Genomic DNA, 21,471 nt, shown 5'->3' with positions numbered 1-21,471 from the left:
TTTACTATATTAGTAGGCACAGTTAATGGGAAGCTTTCTGCATGTTCTGTATGTCGAATAGTTCCGGAGAAAATAGGGGAAATAGTTTGGCGGCGGACAGACATGCGGACAGACGTCGGGATCAGTTTTGCCGAGTTTGACCATTCCATACGATACACTAGGTCCGGGCAAAGCAGAAACACCAATTCCTTTTAGCCCAGAAGCAGTAACAGCGGCGTCTTAGCTCGTCAAAGAAGTACTTTTTCTTGTGACAGACCGGTCGAATGACTTTGACCCCCGTGACCTTGTTGACCTTGACCATTAGAAAGTCTGTTGGGCTGTCTACCATGTCCAGGGGTTAAAACCCTGATTCAAAATTAATTCCAAAATTTCAACGTTTGACAGCAAACATCTCAAGAACGAATTGTTCCAACACTTCCAAATTTCTTGTACAGATGCACAATCAAATTCCCAACAATTTTGCCTGGACGGGTCAAGTCGCTAAAACGTACCGTTTGGCTAGTATATGTTGTAATATGTTGCTTTCATCTGATAAAACCGGAGGGCAAACATGAGTCGGATAGACATATTTCCATACAGAGTTGTTGGTCAGTAAGCAGTCGAGCGCCAAACGTTGACATGCTCCTAACTTGACACGTCATAGTGACGTCATAGCTGGCAGCTTTGCCGTCGTGGTATCGCCAGTCAAGGCATTTCATAACTAGCAGTGAGATGTGTCGCTCGTTTTAGGACGTGATTGGTGGGTAAGTTCTCAGTTTCTGCTTTTAAACTGGTTTAGGAAATTGATGAACTAGTGTAAATGTATATTGTACAACTGCTGTAAAGCAGTATGAATGTTGCAGGAACCAAGTGCTTGCTTCACACAATGTTTACACCCAAACGTTTGTTTAGCCTGTCACCGGGCGGGGGATGAAGGAACGTCTGTGTAAATAACGCACCGTTTCACTGATAGGCTTGTTATATTTGTAACATATGTTATATTTGGGATTACACTTTGTTATATTTGATCAAATTATGTGCTTGTAAGTTTCATCCTATGAACTGATAACATTTACAACTGTCACGGAAGATTTTCTGAAATTATTAAAAATCTGTTCAGTCAAGTAACGGATGTGTGTCATGTGCATATCTTTTGTTCTGCGTCAATAAATATCTGCATTGCATTGAAATACATACCCCATCACGCGACCCAAAGTATCAGCATAATGGTGAAGGCTTGTAGCTTTGCTCTTTTAACACTGAAACCATAATGTGGAACACATGTATTTCTGTAACACTTCAAGAATATGCCATGGAATGTTCAGTAGCTGGCCATAAGTGAGTCATCATTAGTGAAATTTCCATAGACTTACATGTTAATTAACTGTTGCAAATATAATTTTCATAAATTGAGTAGAAGTCATTTTATTTTGACATTTTGCAAACATCTCGGAAATCATCTTAGCTTCGTGAACATAATATTCTTTCATCTTTCCGTTGATTAGTTATCGAATGACACCTGATTATACACCATAAATACAACATAATTTTAATCTATCCCATAGACAGCCATTTTAAACCTGATTGCTATGTCTAGTATATGTCGTGTAAATAGTTGCAGTTTTCGTAATAATCATTGGAAAATTTAATGGAAATTATGTGCATGTAGCGGAAATGATTTCCCAGCTGGAAGATAAGTATTGAAAGCAATTCGACCGAAACTAAACTGATGAAAATTATTCTTGCATTATTCTTTCACTAATGATGACTCACTTATGGCCATCTACCGTAGATTATGGAAGGGCATATTCTTGTTATTTCTAACACTGAAACAGACGGAATGTCAATCACTCGGTCAGCCGACATTTCGATCTTTACCACCACACACAGCCACTGTGTTTCTACCCTTGTTGTTTATCAAAGTACATTGCTTCCAACAACAAGTACGGCTGTGTCAGCTACACTTTCCGCCTCAGATAGTAGTGCGAGAATTACACTTCCGCCGTCGCTCGGTATGCTGACATTTTGTGAGTGTTTCACAGAGTTTGCCTGACACAAATTACAACTGTGTTGCACAAACACCGAGTAAAGTTACCATGCTGCCCTTCACACTGCGTGATAAACACTGAGGTGTAATCTGCTTCACATTTACGGAATTGACTAAAATACCATGTACATTAAACAGGGAGGGTGGGATGGGGACATCAAGGAAAGGCATTTTTGAATTCCAGTCACGGTTAATGAATTCAAACCAAACAGGTCATTCCATAAGGGGGAATTATGAGTAGGTATAAGTGCAGATGATTTTGTTTGTTTATCTTTTTTTTTTCTTTCAGTGTAATAATGTGAATAATCATGTATTTCATGAAGTTTGAAGTCCCCGTAGAATATACTCGCTTCTAACCTAACCCTAACCCTGTAGGCGAACAGATTCTTTAGTTACACCGTTCATGTTTATATTTCAAAACAAAATAACAATCTATTCACTTACAGCATTTCAACCAAGAGGAGCATCTCAGCTGTTAGCACACAGTCATTGTACAGCTTATTACATTTTCAGATTCATACTGTAATAATAACTTTAGGAAGTGTTCTGGGGTTTTTTCCTGCAGAGATACGCGGTCTTGATGAACAGGTATCTCAATCAAATCAAACCATATATATTTGATACCTCTGCTATAACAGATGTATTTGGAATTTATCCATACATAATATTGAAAGGCAAAACATGTGGAAAGTGAAAACTGAGGCCAGTAGTAGAAATGCTTATGTGCTGTGTACAGTTTTCTGATCAACATATTCACTGTTTCAGCCTCGACTGACCCGAGCCCGACAAGACGGTTTCACCAGTGCCAATGACGACACAAGACTCTGATCTACCGGGTAGGTGGGAGGAAGCTCAGTCCTTAATTCTTCCTGCATTTAACAGACTGATGTTATACCCGTTGAGATTCTGACTTGAGGGATGGGTCTCACCTATGGTATCGATCGACGTTCATGTTGTCAATCACAGGATTTCAAACTGTAAAAACTAAATTTAGGAAGTGTTACTTTTTTCCTGCATAGACACGTGGTCTCCATGAAGAGTTATCTCAGTCAAATTAAACCATATATATTTAATACTTCTTCCATAAGAAATGTATTTAGAATTTAATCATACATAATATTGAGAGGCACAACGTATGTGGAAAGGCGAAATCTGAGGCCAGTAGTTATAATGTATGTATAGTTTTCTGAATAAAATATTCCCTGTTTCAGCCTCGACTGATCCGAGCCAGAGCAAGACGGTTCCACCAGCGCCAGAGACGACACAAGACTCTGATCTATCGGGTAGGTGGGAGAACCCAGCAGGCAGGAAGCTATAAGTCCTTAATTCTTCCTGTATTTAACACGCTGATGTATATACCCGTGGAGATTCTGAGATGAGTCACGCCTATGGTATCGATCGACAATTATGTTATCAATCAGACAATCACAGGATTCCATGAACCGGGTATTTATGCTGAGGTCGCCATCAGACAGCTGGAATACTGCTGAGTGTGGCGTTAAACAACAAACAAAACACTGTGACATAAACCAACGTTATATCTTATGACCCTAATATATACCAAACAACAGTTGTACTGACATTATCAAAGTTCAACAAACATCAACACTCTCCAGTCGTACACAAGATATTGCTACAACTTCTGGTTCTAACAGAAAGTTCTGTATAAACACACCATCCATAATTCCAGAAACCACATGTTGACATTCCCGCCATGTTGTATTGTTGTCAGCCATGATGGAATTGTTTAAACGATGCAGCAATGTCCGAGTCACGTATCACATGATGAAAACATTGTAGATGTGTGACGAAGATGTCTGATGTACACAGTTTACTTTGTGTTGCAGCGACTCCATCACCAGCCACAGACCGCGACCTCTACTCCGCCAGCAGGGACGGTGACCTGGAGAGAGTGAAGCGGATCCTGGCAGCGGGTCACGTGGACATCAACACTAGAGGAGGAGTCGTGGAGCGCGACACCGGTGATGGCGGCAGCAATGATGGGGACACAGAGATGTGGTGGAGTTCCTGGTGGGTAGAGGGGCTGATGTGTCACTGGTGGACAGGCACGGTTGGAACGTCCTTCACTAGGCCTGTGCTGGTGGACACCTGGAGATCGTGAAGCTGATCCTGTCACTGAACGTGGTGGACATCAACGCCAGGAACAACTACGGGTACACAGCGGTCGACTGGGCGAGACGCCGGGACATCAGCGAGTGGTGGATCTCCTGGTGTCACGTGGTGGACACTGAAGTCAGTGTTGGTGTGGACAGAGACGGTGCACATGTCGTTACTGACACTGACGAGGTGTGTGCCGTTCACGTTGTCGTGTGTCACGATTCAGGTGATTTCCTTTTTCTTTTTGAATATAAATAAAACTTGTTGAAAGTATTTTCAGACATTTTGTCATTTGTTGTGTTTGGAACCTCGCGTGATCAGGTAAGAAAATTGTGAAGTGAGTGTAAACATAAACGGTGAGTGATTGTACGTAAACGTCGCTTGTCTTAACATTATTCTGTGTTAATTTTGTTCTGAGAATATCACGAATTGTGAAACAGACAACAACAAACTGTTTGTTTACATGTCGCTGCACTCTGTGACCTCAGACTGACCCAGCTGACATGGCGCCATTTGTACAGTGACAGTGACGTCACACTGCTGGTGACGTCACAGATATACACTGAGGTGCCCGGCCGTCTTCTCAGCCAGATAGGACATAGAGCGGCGCAATGCTGGCATCATGCCATACAACATATTTTTCAAATACATCATGTGGTCGGTATCGTTCAATCAAAGGAAGAATGGACATCTGTAGCTGATTACTGCTGAATTTTAACCCTTTTGATGCCACAGGAAATGAACCCTTTCTGCAGTGACTATACACAAATATACAACACATAACAATCATCACCAAATCATCTCAGCTTTATTAATTTCAATGGATGCCAGGAAGACAAATATTTCCCCCAACTCCAATCTTGATGTAACATTGGGCAAAGACAATTATTGATCCCGGTAAGAATTCGAGGCATCGTAAATCTGTTTTGACTAATGAAATCATTCGCGGCATCGTTTACTGTATGTTGCAAATGTAAATATCGGATAATTACCCGTTGAACTGAACTGAAAAATTGTCTATTAGAGATCACTGGTATGTGGTCTTTTTTTATCAAATCGCCAGTGATTATTCTGAAACCTCGCCTTTAACCTGAAATCGTTTGGACTGTCTTCAGAAGTAAACATAAACGCCGAAGTGAGCTTTCCGTCATGTTTGATAGTGTTTACAGAATCATGTTTCATATATAAGAGAGCTGGTCATGATGACGCCTGTTACGTCACAAATATATATTAAACACTCCAGCTGCAACACAAATCCCTGAATTCCTCATACATTTTTAAATGGATGCAAATGACTGATGGTCTTTGTCACCAGTTCAAATAGTGTTGATGATATTAACCCCTGGATGCCGGATATTAACCCCTGGATGCTGTTCAAAATAATGTTGATGATATTGATGCCGTTCAAATAATGTTGATGATATTAACCCCCAGGATGCCGTTCAAGTGCCGTTCAAGTGTTGATGATATTAACCCCTGGATGCTGTTCAAATAGTGATGATGATATTAACCCCCTGGATGCTGTTCAAATAGTGTTGATAATATTAACCCCCTGACAGTTGAGTTGTGTTTTCTTTGTTCTGACACACAAGCCTGAAAAGTGAACGTTGTCGCTATAAAAGTGCACAGTAATGTAGAATATTTAATTAAATTCCCAATCCGATATATCCGTGAAGATCCATGATAGACCTGATGTAACTGGAATCCTGCTAAACCCAACTCACTCACTCATTCCATAAGCGACCCGTGAAGATCCGGGTTAGAATTGGTCTTTAGTAACCGACGCTTGTCGTAACAGGATCTGGTGGCCAGGCTGGCTGCCTTGGTTGACACATGTCATCGGTTCCCAATTGCGTGGATCTATGCTCATACTGTTGAACACTGGATTGTCTGGTCCAGACTCGAATATTTACAGACCGCCGCCATATAGCAGGAATACTGTTGAAAAACAAACAACCAACAAATCAACCAATCCTATCCGATGAGTGAGTGAGTGAGTTTAGTTTTACACCGCACTCAGCAATATTCAGCAATCCAGTGATCAACATCATGAGCATCGATCTGCGCAATTGGGAACTGATGACATATGTCAACCAAGTCAGCGAGCCTGACCATCCGATCCCGTTAGTCGCCTCTGACGACAAGCATGGGTTACTGGAGGCAAATATTCTAACCCGGATCTTCACGGGTATAATCCTATCCGATTGGATAAATTCAAATATTGACTGTCAATACTAAGCCGGCTTGAAAAGTTGTCCGAAATTTTGTTATGGGTGAAAAAAAACGCACAAAACAGACAAACCCAAAAAGCCCGAAGTAAATGTCTCCAAAGCACATCACAACGATATCTGTTTTCGTCCTCATGGAATGTGTGAGGGAACCAAATAATGTCTGGTTGTATCTGTTGTTCACGATGAACAAGACTATTCCAAAGCAAAGATCCACTTTGTAACTGGATACGTTGTAGTGTCACAAATTACAGGAAATATTAAAATCACACAACATGAGAATTCATGCAACAGCGAAATGGATGGTCCTGCCCCATATCTACATAAGTTCTTAGATTCCCATATTCCGCTGTTCGTGTAGATGTATTCTGAGTAATTTTTCATCATCATTAACAGAGTACAAGTTACATCTTCAAATGTAAAGAAATTCCTGAAAACATGACACCATGGTTTGTTTTATGGAGTATTTACTTTTTTGCGAGTCGGAAAAGACGACATTTGAATGTTCATTGATCAACATATGTACCTCACATAATGCCGTTAATTATATAAAAGGCTTCGTTTTGGCTGCCATTCTTTCCACAGAACATGAAATGAATGAATTGCGATTTAAATAATGCCCTCCCTTATAGATAAACAATTACCAATAGACAGTTTCATTATGTATCTTAATTTAACGTTAATGAAACGAAATGGTTCACAAGACAGGAATACATTTTCAGTTATAGGAGTTTTCTTCATGATGATGTGGTTATTTCTTTTCAAAAGTAATGAAAGATGCCAAAAATAGTTCCTTTTGTGTGGAGTTTTCAGAATAATTATTTAAGGTTTGTGCAAAGAAATATTAAATATTGAATATTGGGCAATATGTACTAAAGCACGTGTTGCAGTTATGCCTACGTGTCATCTAACACTTGTGTAGGGGGCTAGAGATATGGTGTACTGCGCTAAATGTGTCACTTTCGTCTGTAAATATTGTTCAAACAAGCACAAAAAATATGCAAAGGATAAGCAAAACAAAACATATAGCCTATGTCCATCTGTGACATCATATTGAATAAGGCTAAATGTAATAATTTTTCACCTGATGAAGGAGTAAGTCTATACCTTGAAACGTTGTGTTCCCGATAACAAAGACGTTGCAATTCATAAAACTCTCTTCCTTATGTTTAAATGGCTTCTAAATGACATTCAAAGACCTGAAGGCTTAATGTAGATAATGAAAAATACCAGAAAGATACGTTAAAGGTACCTAAACTGTAAGTAGCTATGATAGTGTGACTTTTTAAATCTTATTCAACCGGATTCCATCTCAAACAAATTGCCAATATATGTACAACAATGTTGACATACGACATCTCTATCATTGGCAGTGTTGGGTATTATATAAAATGGCGAGTTCACTGACTTCTCAGGAATTGGCGAGGGGCCTTCCCTTGATTCAGGAATCGTTTGTGAGATAAGTAATGAGAAACACCCTGACTACCTACGTATTGCTATTTGTTTTTGTATTTTAGAGAAGTTAGGAATGTCGATGAATACCGTTGTCGTTGCATCGTTGATTTTGCGTCAGTCACGGCGGACGGAAACATTGACAATTTCGTTTAAATTCACCAAAAGATTGTAATGTCTCTGTTTTTAATTTCCTATCTCTTGCTACAAAATCTATTCTGTGCGTGTACCGAAAATACCGAGACAACGTATGCATTGAATTGACGAATGGATGTCTGACAATTTGAGAAAATGTTACACAGTGTGTAGAATCTGGATTGTTCTGGGTTTACATCTCAAATAAACGCAGTCTTTCGAGTACATAATGTTCGTTTTCACACCAAATATATTTCGTTTGATATCATTTGGACACTTGGTATTGCTGACAAAGACCATTTGTTATTTTATTCTCAAATGTATGAGGAATTCAATGATGCATTTGTCGCATCTGAACGTGAAATATATGTGACGTAATGCAAACGTAATTTTTTCCCAATTAAATAACCGATGTTTGCATTTGGCAACATACAGAAAACAAACCAGTTAATCGCGGTTTCGCTATGTGTCACAAATGGCGATATTTACTATGTATCCAAGTTTGAAAGGTCATTTTCAGTACTTTTGCTTTGCCGAAGATGATAGTGGATGGTATCAACACACAGGAAGGTTCGGTTAAAATAAAAACCAGAAAGACAAATAACATCACACAGATTGGGAAAGTGTTTACTTACATCATTCACTGATGTATACTAGTATATTCAATCCCCAAAACAACGGATCACTGAATATATAGTTCTTTAACAAAAAGTATAAAGTAAACATATACTTTACTAAATGTAGACGAACAATTTATTGCACCCCTGTTTAGAATGAAGAATTGTTCGTCTTTATGTTGTTTGATTAATAAAGTGATGCCCAATGAATCGCCTGGTGCACGTTAGTATAAAACATTATATAATTTTCAGGTTCCATTTTCTATTACGTAATCCATATTACTCTGAAATAAAAAAAATCCTAAAGTCTCATGGGGATCTGTCTGTATGTACGTCAGCTTCGACATTCATTCTTCGTTTCGTTGTTCCTTGTCTAATTCCACACTTGGCACTGGTCTCATGAGGATCTGTCTGCATGTTTGTCAGCTTCGTCATTGATTCTTTGTTTCCTTGTTCCTTGTCTAATGTCACACGTGGCACCGGTCTCATGAGGATCTGTCTGTATGTACGTCAGATTCGGCATTGATTCTTTGTTTCCTCGTTCCTTGTCTAATGTCACACTTGACACCGGTCTCATGAGGATCTGTCTGCATGTACGTCAACTTCGACATTCATTCTTTGTTTCCTCGTTCCTTGTTTAATGTCACACTTGGCACCGGTCTCATGAGGATCTGTCTGTATGTACGTCAACTTCAACATTGATTCTTTGTTTCCTCGTTCCTTGTTTAATGTCACACTTGGCACCGGTCTCATGAGGATCTGTCTGCATGTACGTCAACTTCGACATTCATTCTTTGTTTCCTCGTTCCTTGTTTAATGTCACACCTGGCACCGGTCTCATGAGGATCTGTCTGTATGTACGTCAACTTCAACATTGATTCTTTGTTTCCTCGTTCCTTGTTTAATGTCACACTTGGCACCGGTCTCATGAGGATCTGTCTGCATGTACGTCAACTTCGACATTCATTCTTTGTTTCCTCGTTCCTTGTTTAATGTCACACCTGGCACCGGTCTCATGAGGATCTGTCTGCATGTATGTCAACTTCGACACTGATACTTTGTTCCTTTGTTCCTCGTCTAATGTCACACTTGGCACCGGTCTCATGAGGATCTGTCTGCATGTACGTCAGCTTCGTCATTGATACTTTGTTTCCTTGTTCCTTGTCTAATGTCACACTTGGCACCGGTCTCATGAGGAATTGTCTGCATGTACGTCAACTTCGACATTGATACTTTGTTTCCTTGTTCCTTGTCTAATGTCACACTCAGCAAGATTCCATCTATTTAGGGTTCGCTTGTCACGCTGAAGACCCCGGTTGATTCCCCACTCACTCACTCCATCTATTTGACAACAACCTGTCTCCTATCAGATCTCGATCAGACTGTCCAGTGATTGATGTAATGAGCATTAATCAACACTATCCAATAAGTCACCAAGTCACCAAGTCACCACTCGTTATGCCGCCTCATGGTATAGCCCAGAGGTTAAAGTGTTCACTGGTCACGCTGAGGACCCTGGTTCGATTTCCCACACAGGTACAATGTTCGAAGCCCATTTCTGGTGTTTCTTTCTGTAGTGTGGCTGGATATTGCTAAAAACGGCGTGAACCCGTGCTCTTTGAAATTTCAGAGGATATTGAATTGTGTTGTTTGTTCTTCTGGGATCTGTCAGGTAATAGGGTTATCATCAGTTATTTTCTTTTGTAGAAGAACAAAGTGTCGGCTGAGTGTGAAGAGCTGAAGAAACTGAATGACATGATGGCCGCTAAACATCCGTTCTACAAACCGCCGGCCACACCTGATGGGGAGGCGGTGTGAGAGGTAGGTCCAGGGTTAATTAAGATACGTAGCGTTCACTATGCAGCACCTCCATAGGCCGCAATGGAGGAAATCCTTTGTCGCACTTTAGGACCAGGGTCAATCAGACCCAGCTAAGATACATAGCGTTCACTATGCAGCTCCTCCATAGGCCGCAATGGAGGAAATCCTTTCTCGCACTTTAGGACCAGGGTCAATCAGACCTAGCTTAGATACGTAGCGTTCATTATGCAACAGCTCCATAGGCCACAATGGAGGAAATCCTTTGTCGCACTCTAGGACCAGGGTCAATCAAACCCAGCTAAGATACATAGCGTTCACTATGCAGCTCCTCCATAGGCCGCAATGGAGGAAATCCTTTGTAGCACTCTAGGACCAGGGTCAATCAGACCCAGCTAAGATACGTAGCGTTCATTATGCAACAGCTCCATAGGCCGAAATGGAGGAAATACATTGTCGCACTTTAGGACCAGGGTCAATCAGACCTAGCCAAGATACATAGCGTTCACTATGCAGCTCCTCCATAGGCCACAATGGAGGAAATCCTTTGTCGCACTTTAGGACCAGGGTCAATCAGACCTAGCTGAGATACATAGCGTTCACTATGCAGCTCCTCCATAGGCCGCAATGTAGGAAATCCTTTGTCGCACTTTAGGACCAGGGTCAATCAGACCTAGTTGAGATACATAGCGTTCATTATGCAGTACCTCCATAGGCCGTAATGGAGGAAATCCTTTGTCGCATTTTAGGACCAGGGTCAATCAGACCTAGCTGAGAAACATAGCGTTCACTATGCAACAGCTCCATAGGCCGCAATGGAGGAAATCCTTTCTCGCACTTTAGGACCAGGGTCAATCAGACCTTGCTGAGGTACACAGCGTTCACTATGCAGCTCCTCCATAGGCCACAATGTAGGATATCCTTTCTCGCACTTTAGGACCAGGGTCAATCAGACCTAGCTGAGATACATAGCGTTCACTATGCAGCTCCTCCATAGGCCACAATGGAGGAAATCCTTTGTCGCACCAGGACCGGGGTCAATTTTAAGGTATTTTTTATTATATTTTCATTATGACAAGTTGTAATTGAGGGTTTTGCACTATTCTGAATTATAACTCCAAAACTCTTGAAATTTCTAGATGAAACAAGCCATACAGATTAGTCATAATAGGGCCTTTCCAATGCATTGGATTTATTTTTTTCATGGTTTTATGATGTCAAGTTAATTGAAAATAATGAATAATACTGAAAATGAAGATGTTATTGTTTCTGGAGCAGAAATCCAAAACTGTTTCTAATCCAAGAGGGAAGAGATCAGACTAGTGGTGAAGTGGTGCTTTTTGATGATTTGATGATACAAAACAGCAATAGGTTTTAATTCACTTAACTGTCAAGGGTATCCAGTGGCAATGGAGTGAGTGAGTGAGTGAGTTAACTGTTATGGTGTAACAGTCATATAGTAACTACTTTGGCAATGAGCCAAAGGAGGGGTACGAGACGCGAAACTCATGTTCAAAATAACAACAGTTCGGGAGGACATGTCATCTCCTTATGATGGCTGGAATTTCTAGAAACAACATTGGCAGTTGTTCGAGTTTCCCTCAGATGTGACTGATTGTGTTGCAGCAAGGCCAGACCCCGGGGTCATGTAATGACTTAAGTCTAAAAATTGCTGAAATCTGTCATTTTGATCTTAAGTCCAAAAAATCTTCTTAAATCGGGGATCACGTACATTTTTTAGTCTTAAAAGTTAAGACTGAGATCATTTTTTGTCTTAAATCCCGAGACTGCTACCTACCAGTCTTAAGTCCTTTTTGATGCCGAGTTTTTTTTCAGGCACACATTTTCATAAGGTTTGAAAAGTGAACGTTGTGCGAGATTTGCGCTCGCGTGGTTCTGGATCAGCGTACGGCTATAAAATTACACAGAAATGTAGAATATTGAATTTCCTATCCGTTGGTATAAATATAAGTGTGACTACCTTGGCGGTTTGAGAAAAAGACACAGATTAATGTTGTCCCAAAATTAGGTTATGCTTTAAAAAACAGGAAATTTCTCCGCTTTTGCTCGTGCACCGATAAAAGCACTCTGCTACGATTTTTTTAATTTGGCGTCTTTACGGAAAGAGTGAGCGAAGAAATTACAGCATGATATCTGAACGTCATAAGTATATATGAAATGGGTTTATTTGCTTATGCATAACGTTATACGCTAAACATTAAAAATGACTCGAAATAAATGTCGAAAATGGATTTTCTTTTAATTTCGTATAAACACATCACATTACTGTATTGAATCTATTTTTAATTTGCTGTTTCTTGTAACGATACTATTCCATGTATGTTCTAAAGTATTGAGCCTATGCATGCTACGAATAGACGAATGGGTGTCTGAAAATTTGAGAAAATGCTACTGTACACAGTGTAAAGTCTGAATTTTTCTTTGTTTACATTTCAACAAGTGTCTGTCTTTTCGCACAGCGTTCTTCGTTTTCATGCCCAATATCTTTCGTTTCATATCACCTAGACACTTGATTTTAGGTGACAAAGACCATTTCTTATTTGATACTAAAATGTATGAGGAATTCAGTGATGCATTTGTCGCAGCTGAATATGAAATATACTTGATGTAATAGGCTTCTCAATACCGGCCTTTGCGAAACGTGATTTTGTAAACACTATCCTCTGCAATATGGCCGAAAGCGCACTTAGGCGTTCGTGATAGTGTATTTTCGTAAACATCCCAACCTTTGGGACACTACTGTAAAATTCACCGCGGCAGGGATAAAGGCATCAGTGGACTTGTTTGGAACAGGTGCCTGCTACTAAAGTATTCTCCTCAATTAATTAAGAGTGACCGGACATGATTACATCATTCTAAAATTGCCATGGTAACTGTCTTAGTCTTAGTTTTAGTCAAGATTTTGCTGAGAGGGTTTCATGATCCAGTTTTATCTAAAATCGTAGCTAAGCAACTTTTTTTAGACTAAAGATTTTTTTGTGCTAAGCAAATTTTAGACTTAAGATTTTTTCATGACCCTGGGGAACATCTCCTCACATGCTTCATGTTATGCTTTTTTACGCAACTATTTTTATCTTCTGTCTTTTGCAGGTGTCAAAATTTAAGCAAAATGGATCGACACTTGTAAACAACACAAATTCTGACTGAGGTCATCAAAATACCAAAAATGCTGCTTTATGACTTTTTGATCGAGGGAGCTTGAAACAGAACCTTACCACGATGATGCTGATGTATTTGCATGTTTCTATAGTAAAACAGTGTGCGTGTGTTCAGAATTCATGCTGTGATGGAATAATTGTGATATAGAGAATGTAAATATTCTCAAAATGATAATAAACCTGTTTGCCTTTACATATTGTGTAAATGTTCATGACTTTGTGGACAACAGGAATAAGGCCTGACCTCCCCACGACCAAGTTGTATGCTTCTCTCGAGGGAAATATGGTCTGATAAAAACCTGTCGACGAAGGACAGTAAAACAACTATACGATCACAGTTAGGGAATTAAAACTAGCAAGTAACTTTTAACGTTTAAAAATAAATTGCTTTACTGGATACAAGAAGAGATCCCTTGAATTGCCCACAGATTTCAACTATCTGGGATAGATTTTTATGCTGAACTCCACGAAATGAGTAATTGGAATTGATAGATAAATCTATAAATTAGACAAAAATCCTGAAATACCTGCGAATTCTGATGTCAGAAATACAAAATCTGAAGTAAACCATTAAAATTCCTTCACGTAACACTATCAAGTTACCTGTTCTCCTATAGGAGTAGCTTTACATTGCGCAGACTTAGTAGCCAGTGTGTACAACGAGCAAGGGAACTGCAGGCCAATACTATGAAGTGAAAACAGGCGCTGATCTCATGCACGTGGAATAATCATTCGTAGTATTATACATTTTAGTGTAGATAATAGATTTGAAAATACTATGAATAAGATGTATGAATTGGAAACAGTAACGTCCTGAATGTTTAACTCCAATTCTCAGAGAGAATGCCCAATTGGAAACACGCCAATTGTAAAAAAAATATCGACAGCTTTGGCGACATCAAGCATGAATAAATTCAGACACGTGTTTTGATTGCTGCAAACAAAATAGCTATTTTAAGGAAATTTCTACTAATTGTACCAGTTTACTAGGTAGTAATGGGTGCGTATTTGACGTGGCCGTATGCATATGTCGGGCGTAAATTCTAGTCCGGGCGTAAGTAAAATGTGCGCCCGGACGTAACGTTAACCGGTATGCACATAGTAGACGTAGTTAAAGTTACGCCAGTCGTAGCGCTCTATATTTACGCCACCTACCCAGCAGGCGTAAGCCAGGCGTAGCCTTGTAATGGCGGCACTGGATGCCGAGTTTTTTATCAGGCGCACATTTTCAAAAGTTTTTAAAAGTGAACGTTGTGCGAGAATTGCGCTCGCGTGGTCCTGGATCTGCGTACGGCTATAAAATTACACAGAAATGTAGAATATTTAATTTCATATCCGTTGGTATAAATATAAGTGCGACTACCTCGGCGGTTTGAGAAATAGACACTGCTAAATGTTGTCTAAAATTTTGTTACGCGTTAAGAAACTGTCAATTTCTCCGCTTTTTGTCGTGCACCGATAAAAGCACTCTGCTACGATTTTTTTTAATTTGGCATCTTTACAGAAAGTGTGAGCGAAGAAAATACAGCCTGATATCTGAACGACATAAGTGTATATGAATTGGGTTTATGTGCTAATGCATAACGTTAGACGCTCAACATTAAAAATGACTCGCAATAAGTGTCAAAAATGGATTTTCTTCTATGACGTCAACTGACGACAGAGAGGTCATACACGTATAAAAGATAAGGGGGGCATAACTGAGTTATGCTTAACACTAGGTCAATGTTACTCAGATCACTTGGAGAAAAGTTGTTGTGGATACTTACGCTATATTTTCGTTATGTTGTGTTCACGGTGAACCAACCTATTCCATTACAAAGTTCCCCAATGTGAGCGGATACGTTTTGGTAGTTTCACAATTTATAAGAAAAGATGGCAATGTACTACTTGAGAAAGCAGAATAGCGATTTGGATGGCCCTATCCGATATGTAAGTTAGTTCTTAGATTCCCATATTCTCCTGTTTGTGTAGATGTATATTGACTAATTTTGCATCATTATTAACGGAGTACTAGCCATATCTTCAAATGTACTGAAATTACTGATAATAATACAACATTTTAGTTGACGTCATGGCTTGTTATATGCATTTTGCGACGTCGGAAAAAGACGACATTGGTTTGCTGATTAGTATATATCTTACCTAAATTCCATTAATTGTATGAAAGGTCTCGGCTTCTATGTCTGAATTTAACACTCTTTAGACCAAACATAAAATGAATGATTTTACCAATTAAATAGTGTCCTGAATATATCAACAATTAGACGGTTTGACTGCGTATCTTATTGTGAGCAACACGCGCACCTGTTTGGCATCAATTTAACGTAAATGAAAAATAATATTTCACAACACCCAAATATTTTGCAGTTATGGCTACGTGTGCCAATTTCTTATGTAAATATTATTCAAACAATCAAAAACTTTCAAAGAATAAAAACGCCTACCCTATATCCAGGTATAATATGGTATTGAACAAGGCTAAATGTATATACTGAAAATAGTTTGATGAAAAAATATCTGAACGATACGCAAAGTATACATCATAATACTGAAAGTGTAATCGGAAGGATAGGGCGATTGTGTTTACACTTGTTCAACCGACCTTCACCTCAAAGAAATTGTCTAACATGTACAACAATGTTGACGTATGACATCACTACCACCGACCGATTACTTATAAAATGGCGGCCACGCTGACAAGGGTACACAGGATTTTGCGAGGACCCTTCCCTTGATTCAGGGATCGTTTGTACATAAATATGAGATGTAAGTAATCAGAATGATTCTGACTATATGTGTATTGTTATATGTTTTATCGTTTTCATTGTAAGTAAGAGAAGAAGCCAGAAATGCTGATAAAAACCTTTGTCGTTCTGCGTCAGTCATGGCGTCACGCTGCACGGACACTTCGACAATTTCTTATGAAATATCAAATGATTGCATTGCTTCTTTTTTAATTTCCCATTTCTTGCTACGCTACGATACTCTTTCCATGCATATTCTAAAGCTATTGAGCCATTGCAAGCAATGAATAGACGGCTGCATGTCGGAAAATTTCAGAAAATGCTACGTAGTATAAAATCGGAATTTTTCTTTCTTTACAAGCGCAGCCTTTCGAGCACAGCGTTCGTTTGGACTTTTGACACTCAATATCTTTCGTTTCATTTTATCCAGACAGTTGATATTGGTGACAAAGACCATTAGTAATTTGATTCTAAAATGTATGGGGAATTCAGTGATGCATTTGTCGCAGGTAAATGTGATATACACGTGATGTAATTGGCGTCTCATTACCGTCCTCCGCGAAACTTGATTTTGTAAACACTATCCAATATGACGGAAAGCGCACTTCGGCGTTCGTGTTTACAAGTGTATTTTCAGAATTATCATTAGTGATTTCATGAAAACCTGATATCAGTGATCATTAATATGCTATTTTTGAAATTCAATACATCTGAGTAGTAATTATCCGATTTGAACATTTGAAAACATACACCAAATAACGCTGTGAATCGTGATTTCGTAATGTGTCAAATATGGCGACATTTATGGTGAAGCCCATTTTGAAAGTCCATGTTATTTCTCCATCAGGATCCATCGGTAAAGTTGGGTTTTCTCGGTTTTCTTTGGCTTTCCATGATTACGGCTGCAAAGGGATGTACCGCGAAGTTGTTTCGCGCCTTTTACCGGTGGTTTAAAAACGTTCGAAAATCTAAAAATAGCACACCGCGCCTTGACGTAAATCCGTTAAGCCGGGCGTAGTAACGCCTAGGCTTAACCGACGTTGTGCATGACGTGTAAGAGGAGGGCGCTGCTAAGCCCGACGTAGTGTGTTACGCCTGACGTTAGCTACGCCCAACATGTGCATACGGCCACAGAGTGCCTACCCTCTTCGCACCTGGCTGATGACACCAGTCAGGAATCCCAGATCAAGACAGGAGGAACTTCACACAATGTTTACACCCAGACGTTTGTTTAGCCTGTGTCACCGCGGGGGATGGAAGGAACGTCTGTTGTAAATAACGCACCGTTTCACTGATAGGCTTGTTATATTTGAAATAGCATATGTTATACTTTGGAATTACACTTTGTTATATTTGATCAAATTATGTAGCTTGTGAGTTTCATCCTTTGAACTGATAACATTTACAACTGTCACGGAATATTTTCACGAAATTATTTAAAATCTGTTTGGTGTCAAATTAACGGATGTGTAATGTCGCTATGTGCATATCTTTTGTTCTGCGTCAATAAATATCTGCGTTACGCATTGAAATACATACCCCCATCACGCGACCCAAAAGTATCAAAGTATAATGGTGAAGGCTTGTGGCTCTCTTTCTTAAACACTGAAAACCATAATGTGGAACACATGTATTTCTGTAACACTTCAAAGAATATGCCCATGGAATGTAGCAGAAGGCTGTGCTGGTAGTGAGTCATCATTAGCGAAATTTCCATAGACTTACATGTTAATTAACTGCGTTGCAAATATTAATTTTCATAAATTCGAGGTAGAAGTCATTTTATTTTGACATTTTGCAAACATCTCGGAAATCATCTTAAGCTTCGTGAACATAATATTCTTTCATCTTTCCGTTGATAAGTTATCGAAGATGACACCTGATTATACACCATCAATACAACTTAATTTTAAATTATCCCATTGACAATAGCCATGTTAAACCTGATTGGTATGTCTAAGTATATATGTCTGATGTAAATAGTTGCGGTTTTCGTAGTAATCGTACCAGGAATTGTATGGAAATTATGTGCATGGAAGCGGAAATGATTTCAGCTTGGAGATAAAGTATTGAAAGCAAATTCTACAGAAACTAAACTGATGAAATTATTATTCTTGCATTATTCTTTCACTAATGATGACTCACTTATGGCCATCTACCGTAAATAGATTATGGAAGGGCATATTCTTGTTATTTCTAACACTGGAAACAGACGGAATGTCAATCACTCGGTCAGCCGACATTTCGATCTTAACCACCACACAGCCACTGTGTTTCTACCCTTGTTGTTTTTCAAAGTACATTGCTTCCAACAACAAGTACGGCTGTGTCAGCTACAGTTTCCGCCTCAGATAGGAGTGTGAGAATTACACTTCCGCCGTCGCTCGGTATGCTGACATTTTGTGAGTGTTTCACAGAGTTTGCCTGACACAAATTACAACTGTGTTGCACAAACACCGAGTAAAGTTACCATGCTGCCCTTCACACTGCTGAAAAACACTGAACACTTAAGTGTAATCTGCTTCACATTAGAATTTACGGAATTGACTAAAATATCATGTACATTAAACAGGGAGGGTGGAGTGGGGACATCAAGGAAAGGCATTTTTGAATTCCAGTCACGGTTAATGAATTCAAACCAAACAGGTCATTCCATAAAGAGGAATTATGAGTAGGTATAAGTGCAGATGTTTTTGTTTGTTTATCTATTTTTTTCTTTCAGTGTAATAATGTGAATAATCATGTATGTTTATATGTGAAATTTGAAGTCCCGTAGAATATACTCGCTTACTTACACTGTTCATGTTTATATTTAAAAACAAAATAACAATCTATTCAGTTACAGAATTTGAACCAAGAGGAGCATCTCAGCTGTTAGCACACAGTCAGTGCACAGCTTATTACATTTTCAAATTCAAACTGTAATAATAACTTTAGGAAGTGTTCTGTTTTTATCCTGCAGAGATACGCGGTCTTGATGAACAGGTATCTCAATCAAATCAAACCATATATATTTGATACCTCTGCTATAACAGATGTATTTGGAATTTATCCATACATGATATTGAAAGGCAAAATATGTGGAAAGTGAAAACTGAGGCCAGTAGTAGAAATGCTTATGTGCTGTGTACAGTTTTCTGATCAACATATTCACTGTTTAAGCCTCGACTGACCCGAGCCCGAGCAAGACGGTTTCACCAGTGCCAATGACGACACAAGACTCTGATCTAACGGGTAGGTGGGAGGAAGCTCAGTCCTTAATTCTTCCTGCATTTAACAGACTGATGTTATACCCGTGGAGATTCTGACTTGAGTGATGAGTCTCACCTATGGTATCGGTCGACGTTCATGTTGTCAATCACAGGATTTCAAACTGTAAAATCTAAATTTAGGAAGCGTTACTTTTTTTCCTGCATAGACACGTGGTCTTGATGAAGAGTTATCTCAGTCAAATTAAACCATATTTATTTAATACTGCTTCCATAAGAAATGTATTTAGAATTTAATCATACATAATATTGAAAGGCACAACGTATGTGGAAAGGCGAAAACTGAGGCCAGTAGTTATAATGGATGTATAGTTTTTTGAATAAAATATTCCCTGTTTCAGCCTCGACTGATCCGAGCAAGACGGTTCCACCAGCGCCAGAGACGACACAAGACTCTGATCTATCGGGTAGGTGGGAGAACCCAGCAGGCAGGAAGCTATAAGTCCTTAATTCTTCCTGTATTTAACACGTTGATGTATATACCCGTGGAGATTCTGAGATGAGTCTCGCCAATGGTATCGATCGACAACCATGTTGTCAATCACAGGATTCCATGAACCGGGTATTGCTGAGGTCGCCATCAGACAGCTGGAATACTGCTGAGTGTGGCGTTAAACAGCAACCAAAACACTGTGACATAAACCAACGTTATATCTTATGACCCTAAGAAAAACCAAACAACAGTTGTACTGACATTATCAAAGTTCAACAAATATCAACACTCTCCAGTCGTACACAAAATATTGCTACAACTTCTGGTTCTAACAGAGAGTTATGTATAAACAAACCATCCATACTTCCAGAAACCACATATTGACATTCCCGCCATGTTGTATTGTTGTCAGCCATGATGGAATTGTTTAAATGGTGTAGCAATGTCCGAGTCACGTATCAACATGATGATGTGTGACAAAGATGTCTGATGTACAACAGTTTACTTTGTGTTGCAGCGACTCCATCACCAGCCACAGACCGCGACCTCTACTCCGCCAGCAGGGACGGTGACCTGGAGAGAGTGAAGCGGATCCTGTCAGCGGGTCACGTGGACATCAACACTAGAGGAGGATACAGCATGACACCGGTGATGGTGGCAGCAATGTGGGGACACAGAGACGGGTGGAGTTCCTGGTGTGAAGAGGGCTGATTTGTCACTGGTGGACAGGCGCGGTAACAGCGTCCTTCACTGGGCCTGTCTGGGAGGACACCTGGAGATCGTGAACCTGATCCTGTCCTGGAACGTGGTGGACATCAACGCCAGGAACAACAACGGGTACACAGCGGTCTACTGGGCGAGAGTCGGGGGACGTCAGCGAGTGGTGGATCTCCTGGTGTCACGTGGTGGACACTGAAGTCAGTGTTGGTGTGGACAGACGGTGCACATGTCGTTACTGACACTGACGAGGTGTGTGCCGTTCACGTTGTCGTGTGTCACGATTCAGGTGATTTCCTTTTTCCTTTCTGAATATAAATAAAACTTGTTGAATGTATTTTCAGACATTTTGTCATTTGTTGTGTTTGGAACCTCGCGTGATCAGGTAAGAAAATTGTGAAGTGAGTGTAAACATAAACGGTAAGTAATTGTACGTAAACGTCGTCCGTCTTAACATAATTCTGTGTTAATTTTGTTCTGAGAATATCGCGAATTGTGAAACAGAAAACAACAAACTGTTTGTTTACATGTCTCAGCACTGACGTGACGCCATTGACAGTGACAGTGACGTCACAGATATACACTGAGGTGCCCGGCCGTCTTCTCAGCCAGATGGGACATAGAGCGGCGCAATGCTGGCTTCGTGCCATACAACATATTTGTCAAATACCATCATGTGGTCGGGAAGGAAACGTTTGATCGTTTAACAAAGGAAGAATGGACATTTGTAGC

At 39.8% G+C, this 21,471-nt stretch overlaps 1 protein-coding gene and 1 long non-coding RNA gene across 11 annotated transcripts; both read left to right on the top strand.

Annotated features, from left to right (window-relative positions):
• Positions 1-749: 749 nt before the first annotated feature.
• Positions 750-21,076, top strand: LOC124274776 (mucin-2-like). 6 transcript variants are annotated; one of them, XM_046710152.1, is made up of 4 exons: positions 750-2,862; positions 19,483-19,554; positions 19,931-19,996; positions 20,540-21,076. In XM_046710152.1, exons 1-4 carry the CDS (start codon positions 2,835-2,837, stop codon positions 20,731-20,733), a joined length of 360 nt encoding a protein of 119 aa, XP_046566108.1. In that variant the 5' UTR covers positions 750-2,834; the 3' UTR covers positions 20,734-21,076. The 6 variants fall into 6 exon arrangements, with proteins under 6 accessions (XP_046566108.1, XP_046566109.1, XP_046566106.1 ...); XM_046710153.1 differs by lacking the exon at positions 19,483-19,554 and adding an exon at positions 3,238-3,309 and having other exon boundaries at positions 760-2,862; positions 19,931-19,988; positions 20,538-21,076; XM_046710150.1 differs by lacking the exon at positions 19,483-19,554 and adding an exon at positions 3,238-3,309 and having other exon boundaries at positions 762-2,862.
• On the top strand, positions 8,915-13,766 carry LOC124274777. Of its 5 annotated transcripts, none has more exons than XR_006898025.1 (3): positions 8,915-8,993; positions 10,284-10,397; positions 13,506-13,766. It is a non-coding gene; the product is annotated as an uncharacterized LOC124274777 (long non-coding RNA). The 5 variants fall into 5 exon arrangements; XR_006898028.1 differs by lacking the exon at positions 8,915-8,993 and adding an exon at positions 9,050-9,077; XR_006898027.1 differs by lacking the exon at positions 8,915-8,993 and adding an exon at positions 9,051-9,081.
• Positions 21,077-21,471: the final 395 nt, after the last annotated feature.

This window comes from Haliotis rubra, unplaced genomic scaffold, assembly GCF_003918875.1.
Source record: "Haliotis rubra isolate DU_JTF1 unplaced genomic scaffold, ASM391887v1 Scf194, whole genome shotgun sequence".
Classification (NCBI taxonomy): domain Eukaryota; kingdom Metazoa; phylum Mollusca; class Gastropoda; order Lepetellida; family Haliotidae; genus Haliotis; species Haliotis rubra.
Note: the sequence above shows the minus strand (reverse complement) of the source record. Positions and strands in the feature narration are given on the sequence as shown.